Below are 10,937 nucleotides of genomic sequence, written 5' to 3'. Positions count from 1 at the left end.
AGGTCCCAAGAGTTCAGTTTTGCTTTCATTTCCCTTGTCTTTGGGGATGTGTCAAGTAGGAAATTGCTGCGGTGGAGGTCTAGGAGGTTGTTTCCTACTTTCTCCTCGAGGGTTTTGATGGTTTTCTGTCTCACATTCAGGACCTTCAGCCATTTTGTGTTTATTTTTGTGTATGTTGTAAGAAAGAGGTCTCGTTTCATTCTTCTGCATGTTGCTGTCCAGTTCTCCCAGCACCATCTGCTAAAGAGGCAGTGTTTTTTCCATCGGATACTCTTTCCTGCTTTGTCAAAAATTAATTGGCCGTCCATTTGTGGGCCCAGTTCTGGGTTCTCTATTCTATTCCATTGGTCCATGTGTCTGTTTTTGTGCCAATACCATGCTGTCATGATGATGACAGCTTTGTAGTAGAGGCTAAAGTCTGGGATTGTGATGCCTCTCGTTTTGGTTTTCTTCTTCAATATAACTTTGGCTAATCGGGGTCTTTTGTGGTTCCATACGAATTTGAGGATAGTTTGTTCTAGCTTTGAGAAGAATGTTGGTGCAATTTGGATGGGGATTGCATTGAATGTGTAGATTGCTTTGGATAGCAATAACATTTTCACAATGTTTATTCTTCCGATCCATGAACAGGGAATGTTTTCCATTTCTTGGTGTCTTCTTCAATCTCTTTCATATGTTTTCTATAGTTTTCATCATAGCATCAGCAATCAGACAACAAAAGGAAATAAAAGGCATCAGAATTGGCAAAGAAGAAATCAAACTTCCACTTTTCGCAGATGATATGATACTCTTCATGGAAAACCTGGCAGACTCCACCAGAAGCCTTCTAGAACTGATCAATGAATTCAGTAAAGTTGCAGGGTATAAAATCAATGTATAGAAATCAGTTGCATTCTTATACACCAAAAATGAAGCAATGGAAAGAGAAATCAAGAAACTGATTGCATTCATGATTGCACGAAAAACCATAAAATACCTAGGAGTAAACCTAACCAAGAATGTAAAAGACCTATATGATGAAAACTATAGAATACTTGTTTAGAATTTAAAGATGACTCTTTGTTTAGTAAAGGTGTTGTTCTACTATTGAGTTGTTTGCATTACTTTTACTGACAACACTTCTGTCATCCTATTTTTTTTTTTGTATGTATATAAGTTTCTTTTTCTCTGGCTGCTTTCAGATTGTATTTATCATTTGTTTTGACCAGTTTGATTATGATGTGCCTTGTGTAGTTTTCTTCATGTTTCTTGTTCTTAGGTTTGTTGTCCTTATTGGGGCTGTGGGTATATAATTTTATCATATTTGGAAAATTATTGGTTTTTATTTCTTCTGGGGCTTTAATTACAGGTATATTAGGCTACTTTATTATTATTTTTGTTTATTTATTTACTTTTGGAGAGAGAGCATGCATGAGCAGGGTAGGAGCAGAGAGAGAGAGAGAGAGAGAGAGAGAGAGAGAGAGAGAGAGAGAGAGAGAGAGAATCCCAAATAGGCTCCGTACTTCACTGCAGAGCCCACTGTGGCACTTGATGTCCTGAACCATGAGATCATGACCTGAGCCAAAATCAAGAGTCAGATGCTTACCTGACTAAGCCACACAGGTCCCCCTGTTAGTCAACTTTAGGTTATTCTGTAGTCTGTCTGATTTTTGTAAGTTTATTTATTTTAAGAGAAAGAGACTGAGAGCACAAGTGGGGAAGGGGCAGAGAGGAGAGACAAAATCTCAAGCAGGCTCCATACTATCAGCAAGGAGTCCAATGTGAGGCTCGAACTTATTCATTCTGAGATCATGACCTGAGCCAAAATCAGGATTTGGATGCTTAACTGACTGAGCCACCCAGGTACCCCATTAGGTCATTTTATACTAGTTGACAGTTCACTGATAATCTTTACATTTTTTGCTGAGTTTTTTCCCTTTATTTAAGTTTGTAAAGTTTCTATGGCTATCTTCAATTTTATTAATCTTTTCTAATCTCTAAACTACTATCGATCCCACCTAGTATATGATCTCAGTCATTTAGGGTTTCCATTGCTAGAAGTTGATTTGAATCTTTTTTATAGTCTCCATGCCTCTACCTAAGTTTCAGAATATCTGGAAAATGGTTGTCTGTTTTAATGTTTCTATCTGAATATTCTAACCTTGGTATCAAAATCAGGACAGTTTCAGTTAGCTGATTTTTCTTCTCCTTATAGGTTTTATTTTACTGCTTTTTTGAATTTTTGAATGGCTTTTAATTTTTGATTGAATGCCAGAGAGTATGAAAATTACATGGTTTGGTGTTATATGTTTTTTTATTCCTATAAATATTTTTGAACTTTCTGCTGGGACATAGTTAAGTTACTTTGAAGTGGTTTGATTCTTTTGGATGTTTCTATTATGATTTGTTAGCATGGATATAGCAGCATTTAGTCTAAAGCTTATGATTTCCTACTTTCAGGGCAAAACCCTTCAGAATACTTTACCTAATGGCACATGAATTTTGAAGTTTCTAGTTTGGCTGGGTAGAAACAACCATTATTTCCAGTCTTGTGTGTTCAGCATGTACTTTGTCTTCTACTTCGGTTACTTTGTTCTGCTTCCAGCCTCAGATTCCTAACTCAGGTGGCTAGTTAAAACACAAGGTAGTTTTCCACAGAACTGCAGAATTCTCTCTCTGTACAACTTTCTCCTCTCTGATACTCTTTTGTGTGAACTCTAGCCATCGTGGCTTTCCTGGTCTCTTGGTTCCATCTCTTCAACTCTGGGTGTCTTTTGGGTTCTTCCAGGATTTTCCCTCTCTGTGTCATGATGTAGAAACTCTCAGGGTAGTATTCTGGGGGAATCATAGGGCATTTATTTCTTATCTATTTCTTATCTAACATTATCTGATGTTCATTTTTGTGAAAACCTTTATTTTGTATATATTTCTGTCTGGTGGTGGTTGTTATTGTTTCAGGTAATGGTTTAAATCTGGTGCCTGTTATTCTGTTATATTAATTTCCTAGAGCTGCCAAACAAAGTGCCACAGACGGCTCACTTAATAAAACAACAGAAATTTATGCTCTCATAGTTTCTGGAGGTTAGAAAGCAAAAATGAAGGTGTTAGCAGGACTCTGTTCTCCCTGAAGCCTCCAGAGAAGACTCCTTCTTTGGCTCTTCCTAGCTTTGGTAGCTTCCCGTAATCCTTGGTGTTTTCTGGCTTATAGCTGCATTGCTTCGTTCTGTGCCTCCATCTTCACATGGCTGCCCTCCCACTGTAGCCATGTCTTCTGCCATTACGAGGACATAAGTCATTGGATTCAAGGTCCACCCTGATCCAATATGACCTCATCTTAATTAATTACCTCTTCAAAGACCCATTTCCAAATAGGGTCAAATTCTGATGTTCTGTGGGAGATGAATTTTGGAAGAACACTATTCAACCCATTGTATCTTTCTTGGTTGCAAGCAGAAGTCTACTATTTGCTTTTTCAACACAACTTCATTAAGAAAAAACAAATTTTTAGAAAAATTGATTCATTGAGTACAAAAACACTGTTTATATCAGAGAGCATACAATACAAAATTTCTAATTTCTGAAGAGTATTGCTTGTTTTGAGATAGAGAAACAAGCCTTTTGTTGACATGAATATTAGGAGAACAGAACTAAAATACAGCAAAGATAGTCACACACCTCCCACAGTATTTACAGGGAATACGTACTGTCTTTCTATGGAAAGACAGCATGGAAAACAGGGTTAAAACTGCAGAATTGGTAACAGGGTCAGAATGATCCCGCAGAAACTTCCTAATGAAAACAGCCCAGTCAGCTGATCTGAAGGTTGAGTGTGGTTGCCACCCAGCCTGGGCTCCCGTACTTCCTTTGCTGCTCCAAAAATACTGTGCCAGTTGGGCAGTGCTTGTGTGTGGCCAACATATGGGATCCAGAAAGCCCAGGGTCCCTAGGACAGGGCTAGGTCCGGGGACATTCTCCTTCATCCCAGAGCCATATGAAAGAAACTTTAGATTTCAACACAACTTTAAAACCTTTTAATAGTACCTTGCATGGAAAGTCAGCATGATGCAGTAGTTTAAATAGGATTTGGATTCAGATGGGCTTTAATTTTAATTTAGTTCTATCACTTTCTTACTAGGAGGTGTGGCTAGGGCAAGTTATTTAACTTCTCTGAATCTGGGGCTTCCTGTCTGTAAAATTTATAATACTTCTTTTCTCATAAAATTTTCTTTATTTGTTGTTAAAATTTTTTTAAATGTTTTATTTATTTTTGAGAGAGAGAGAGAGAGAGAGAGAGAGACAGCATGAGCAGGGGAGGGTCAGAGAGAGAGGGAAACATAGAATCTGAAGACAGGCTCCAGGCTCTGAGTTAGCTGTCAGCACAGAGCCCAAGGCGAGGCTTAAACCCATGAACCTTGAGATCATGATGACCTGAGCCGAAGTCGGACACTTAACTGACTGAGCCATCCACGTGTCCCTTCATAAAATTTTCTTAGAGATAAAATGGTTTGCTGTTTATGTATCAACTAGTACAGTGCCTGGTGCACAGTAGGCTTAATTAGTATGAATTGCCTTTACATCTAAAATATTTGTTAAATTTACATATTTACAACTATTGCATACATTTCTTATTTTCACAGAAGTAGAGATGGTGTATAAGAGGACATGAAATAAAATGCTATAAAGTAATGAGTAAATGAAAGGCACAGGACTATGTTGATCATAATAGCCTAAAAATTCTGACAGAAACCTTTTAAATCTTAACTCTGAAGCTTCCTATTAGTCAAGGCAAAATGGAAAACATTGTATGTTACAAATTCTCACTGTCAAAAAGGACGAATCATATGAGTTTCTTAGGAGAACCTAAGCATTTTTATTACAGGTATTTAAAAGAAATTTTGCTTAGAACTAGTAGAGAGTGCCTTAACTTTGTCTAGTGTAACAACTCTATCATTGGATTTAATATGACCGCTTTCAATAGTAACTATCAGAAAATCAGTTTGAATATGAAAAATAGATTTTAGTATCCTCCCATTTAGCTCTAGCTATATTATATGTTTTGGATTATAGTTCTTTTTGTTGTTATTAGTTAACATAACTGTTATATTAGTTTTAGGTGTACAATCTAGTGATTCAACACTTCCATACATCACCCTCAGCTCATCACAAGTACACTCCTTAATCCCCATCACCTATCTCACTTGTCTTCCCATTCCCCTCTCCTCTGGTAACCATCAGTTTGTTCTTGGATTATAGTTCTTTTTTATTCAATAATTTATTTTTATTTTTAAATTTACATTCAAATTAGTTGGCATATAGTGCAACAATGATTTCAGGAATCGATTCCTTAATCCCCCTTGCCCATCCCCCCTTCTATAACCCCTTTAGCAACTCTCTGTTTGTTCTCTATATTTAAGAGTCTCATATGTTTTGTCCCATTCCCTATTTTTATATTATTCTTACTTCCCCTCCCGTATGTTTTGTATCTTAAAGTTCTCATATGAGTGAAGTCATCTGATATTTGTCTTTCTCTGACCAATTTTGCATGGCATAATACCCTCTAGTACCATCCAGGTAGTTGCAAATAGCAAGATTACATTCTTTTTGATTGCCGAGTAATACTCCATTGTATAAATATACCACATCTTCTTTATCCATTCATCTGTCCATGGACATTTGAGGTCTTTCCATACTTTGGCTATTGTTGATAGTGCTGCTATAAACATTGGGTGGATGTGCCTTTTTGAAACAGCACACCTGCATCCCTTAGATAAATACCTAATAGTGCAATTGCTGGGTCATAGGGTAGTTCTATTTTTAATTTTTAGAAAAGCCTCCATACTGTTTTCCAGAGTGGCTGAACCAGTTTGCATTCCCACCAGCAGTGCAAAAGAGATCCTTTTTCACCACATCCTCGCCAGCATCTGTTATTTCCTGAGTTGTTAATGTTAGTCATTCTGACAAGTGTGAGGTAGCATCTCATTGTGGTTTGGATTTGTATTTTCCTGATGATGAGTGATGGTGAGCATTTTTGCATTTGTTGGTTGGCCATCTGGATGTCTTCTTTGGAGAAGTGTCTATTCATATCTTTTGCCCATTTCTTCACTGGATTATTTGGTTTTTTGGGTGTTGAGTTTGATAAGTTCTTCATGGATTTTGGATACTAACCCTTTATCTAATATGTCATTTGCAAATATCTTCTCCCAATCTGTCAGTTGGCTTTTAGTTTTGCTGATTGTTTCCTTCACTGTGCAGAAGTTTGTGATGAGGTCCCAATAGTTTATTTTTGCTTTTGTTTCCCTTGCCTCTGGAGATGTGTTGCATAAGAAGTTGCTGTGGCCGAGGTCAGGGACGTTTCTGCCTGTTTTCTCCTAGAGGATTTTGATGGCTTCCTGTCTTACATTTAGGTCTTTTGTTCATTTTGAGTTTATTTTTGGTGTATGGTGTAAGAAAGTGGTCCAGGTTCATTTTTCTGCATGTCGCTGTCCAGTTTTCCCAGCACCACTTGCTGAAGACACTGTCTTTATTCCATTGATACTTTGTCCTGCTTTGTCAAAATTAGTTGGCCATATGTTTGTGGGTCCATTTCTGGGTTCTCTATTCTGTTCCACTGATCTGAGTGTCCGTTTTTGTGCCAGTACCATACTGTCTTGATGATTACAGCTTTGTAATACAGCTTGAAGTTTGGGATTGTGATGCCTCCAGCTTTGGTTTTCTTTTTCAAGATTGCTTTGTCTATTCAGGGTCTTTTCTGGTTCCGTATACATTTTAGGATTGTTTGTTCTAGCTCTGTGAGGAACGCTGGTGTTATTTTGATAGGGATTGCTGGATTATAGTTCTTTTTAATGTAGCATCTCCTAGTTGTTGAAGTTTTACCTTGTTTTCTACATGTATAAAATTATTTTCCATCAGCCTTACTATTTATTAACATATACCTTCAATGCCATTTGCTTACTATGAAGCTCTAAGCTCCAAGAAGGTAGGAATCATTATCTTGTTTTGGTTAGTGTCCTTCTCAGAATCATAAGAAAATTATTATATATATTTTTTGATTTATTTTTTATAATGTATGTATTTCTTAGAAATAACAAATGTTTTCTATTGAGCCAACTAATAATAAAGTTTTCAAAATAATATATTATCTTCTTAGAACTATATCTGTTACTATGCTGAGTAGAAATAATTTATTACGTTGTTGATTCAATATGCCAGTCATTTAACACCCATCTGTTTTACTCTTCTAGTTGCTCTTTATCTACTTCTGAATCTTGCCGAGGATACACGTACAGAACTGAAGATGAGGAACAAGAACATAGTTCATATGCTGGTGAAAGCTCTTGATCGGGACAATTTTGAGCTACTTATTCTAGTTGTGTCATTCTTGAAGAAACTCAGCATTTTTATGGAGAATAAAAATGATATGGTAACTTACATTTAAACAGTTCATGTTCACCATTTTTAAGTTAGAAAATTTTGACAAGAAGTAAACACATTATATCCCTACTGAGATTATTCTGAATGAAAATTTTACACTGGCAGTAACTCACTTAAATGGCTTCATTAGGAAGTATATTTTTTATTAGTTCATATTCCACTTAATTGAAACTATCTGAATAAGATTTTTTCCTAATTGTATAGGATGATTCTTTCCATATTAAACGCAATATGTAGAAAGTAATTTAAACTTAAGATTGTGCTTCAGAATCATCTGGTTTGTTTTTTTCCCTTAAATTATTTTTTTTTTCTCCTGCATTTCTGATATTAGTGTGTGGAATTGCAGTCTAGCCCAGTGCTTCCTTTTTCACCTACCATCCCAATTGGTAGCCACAACTTGATGATTCTACTTTTTAAGGGTCTCTTGAAGCTATACCTTCTTTCTATTCTCGGTGCAGTTGTATGAGTTCATGCCATATTTATTTATACCCTCTTCATTTCTTGCTTGAATAATATAGTAGGCTCCTGTTTGCCATCTTATATTGTGTTGAGGCAATGGTCTTTCAGAAATACAAGTTGATTATATAGTATTTCCCCTTCTGAAAAATATACACAATTCAGAAATACTATAAAGATAAAATGAAAATTATCTGCTTTTTTTCCACCTCATTAAAAAATCTTTGTAAGCATAGCATTACATTATATATCATACATTAACCAGAACTTATTTTCAGATATTTTAGTTGCTTACAGTTATAGCAATTATAAATAACACTTGAGTGGACACATTTGTACATGCATCATTGTCTATATTTCTGATTAATTTCCTAGGATAAATTCCTACATGTAGAATCATTAGATCAATGACCCTAACTACATTGAGGACCATTTTAGAGGTATATGCTAATACAAGTCATTATATGACTGTGTATTATTGATGTAAGTAGATTCTCTTTCAGGTAGTCTAAGTATATAGTATTTCTGCCTGCTGTTTTTTATTCTTTTGACGTTAAAAGGTACTTTAGGAGTACCTTTTGCTTATTGAATGACAGCATAAGATACTTCTTGTCTCTTTGAAAACCTGATATATCAGATTTAATAAGTGAATTCTGATACTTGAAATACATGAACTTATTCTAACCACAGATATTTAGTATCTGTTATTTTCATCATTAGTATATAATTATTGATGATCACTATATGCCTGATACTGAGATTAATTGAATTTATTTAGATTGATATCTGAGTAAATATCACTGATATTATTTTAAAGAAGAATATGATGAGATGGAGATATATATATTCTTGAGTAGAGTGCAGGTAAATAATTGCTTCCTCTTGCTGTAAGTTGAAATAATTCTTTCATTTTTGTGTTTAGATTAAGTTCACCTTTAGTAGGTTTGCAAAATTCAAAATAATTTGCCATCAGTGTGTATGTACTATGTTTTGATTAGAATTGTATTTAGGAATAAACTTCTTATGTGTTCATTCTATCAAAAAATATCTCAAAATTATTACTAAAAATAATTTTCTGGTAAGATCATAGATATGGAAGATACCATATAAATTTTTATTTCCCATCAAATCTCACTTTTTATTGAGGAGGAAAAACTGAGGTTCATAAAAGATCATTTATCCAGGATCATAAGAATGACGTGATTAGCTAGATTTTTACCATAGATGGTATGCATTTCAACTTTCTTTTTTTTTTTTAATTTTTTTGATGTTTGTTTATTTTTGAGAGAGAGAGAGAGAGAGACAGAGCACGAGCCAGGGAGGGGCAGAGAGAGAAGGAGACACAGAATCCAAAGCAGGCTCCAGGCTCTGAGCTGTCAGCATAGAGCCTGTGGAAGAAATACATTTTATTTAAAGGCATCATATAGAATCAGGATTTTTAGAGCTTGACCAGACCTTGCATCTATGACTAGATCTAGCTAATTTCACAGATAAAGTAGCATAAAATCAGAGAAGTTAAGTAATTTGCTCCAAGAAACATCTCTAGGTATTTGGCTTCCTATTCATTCTCTCTGCTCTCAGAACAAAAAAACAAAACAAACAAAAAAAAAACCCTTTATATTTTTTAAGAAGACATTTTTGGTAAGATTAAGTATAAGCAACTTTTAAATGTTGGCTTCCAGAAACACTGAAAAAGAATTGGCTGAAATAAATTTGCTGATTGTTGATAAACTGTCACTTTATATAAAACATTTAATAAAAGTACTAATTAACTATAAATTCCATCTTATAGACATAGATTTGAAAGGGCATTCCATGTTGAGATAATTACTAAATTTAGCTTTTGGGATTGGGCTTTTATCAATCAAAAACACATGATTAGAAGGCTGTGTCTAGTGTTTAACCATTTGATTGGACTACATGGTACATATTTCACATTCCATTTTCTACAGTGGAAATACAAATTAATTTTTAAAAACTCTCATTACTTTATTATTAAGTCTGCTGTAGCAACCAGTGTGTACTGTTGCTATTCAGAAGAAATATATTAAGTTGATTTCATTAGTAACAGATGAAGCCTGTGGCAATTTTATTTGAAAGAGGTGGAGAGGAGGAATGGTTACTCTATTTTTGAGGATGTATTATATGTCTGAATAAAGTGCTCATTTACTGTTGATGTGAACCAATACTGGCCTCTTTAGGGTTAATGTATTTTAAAGGAAATTTAATTTCCTTTAAAAGGTCTTTCAGTTAATGATTTAAATTGAGTTTGCATGTTTACTAAATAAATACTAATATAACAAAAAGGGAATAAGTCATATTAGAATATGATTTAAAGAGGAACAAGAGAACGGATATATATTCTTTAGATTGCTTATTTTCTTATTAAGTTTGAGAGGTTTTTTTAAAAATATATTTTGAATAGGTCTTTATCATTTCATGTTTTGCAAGTGTTTTCTCCTTTCCTGTGACTAGTCTTTCATAAAGCAGAAGGTTTTAATTGTTAGGAAGTCCAATATATCAAAAAGTGTTTTTAATAGATTACATTTTGCTGTTGTACCTAAGAAATATTTGCCTAACTCAAGGTCACAAAGAGTTTTCCCTATTTTCTCAGAAATTTTGTAGGATTTGTGTTACGGTTTTTGTTTGTCTAGGATATCCATTTTTAGTTAATTTTATAGGTGGTACATGGTATAGATCAAGAGTCCTGTTTTGAATATAGATGTCTAAGTGTAACAGCCCCATTTGATGAAAAACTGTCTTTTCTCCACTGAATTGCCTTTGCAATTGCTTTTGTACTTCTGTTGAAAATCAATTGACTATATATGTGTGGTTTTACTTTTGTACTCTCTCTCGTATTTCATTTATCTACCTTTCTGTGCTTTCACTGCATCTTTTTCTTCATTACAATAGCTTTGTACTAAGTCTTAAAATCAGATAGTATAAGGCCTCAAATGTTATTCTTTTTCAAATTATTCTGGCTATTTCATATTCTTTGCCTCTCTATATACATTTAGAATCAGCCAGTCTATTTCTTTTTTTTTCATAATATTTTATTGTCAAATTGTTTT

The 10,937-nt window shown here is 34.5% G+C and overlaps 1 protein-coding gene across 2 annotated transcripts in view; it reads left to right on the top strand.

Moving 5' to 3' along the window:
- The window catches only part of KIFAP3 (kinesin associated protein 3), a 152,312-nt gene that overhangs the window by 41,059 nt on the left and 100,316 nt on the right, over positions 1 to 10,937 (top strand). For both annotated transcript variants that reach the window (XM_029935002.1, XM_029935003.1), the window contains exon 9: positions 7,221 to 7,399. In XM_029935002.1, coding sequence (XP_029790862.1) covers positions 7,221 to 7,399 — 179 coding nt within the window. The remainder of the gene's footprint in view (positions 1 to 7,220; positions 7,400 to 10,937) is intronic.

The sequence above is a fragment of the Suricata suricatta genome, chromosome 3 (assembly GCF_006229205.1).
Source record: "Suricata suricatta isolate VVHF042 chromosome 3, meerkat_22Aug2017_6uvM2_HiC, whole genome shotgun sequence".
Lineage (NCBI taxonomy): Eukaryota > Metazoa > Chordata > Mammalia > Carnivora > Herpestidae > Suricata > Suricata suricatta.
This window is presented reverse-complemented; position numbering and strand designations above follow the sequence as displayed.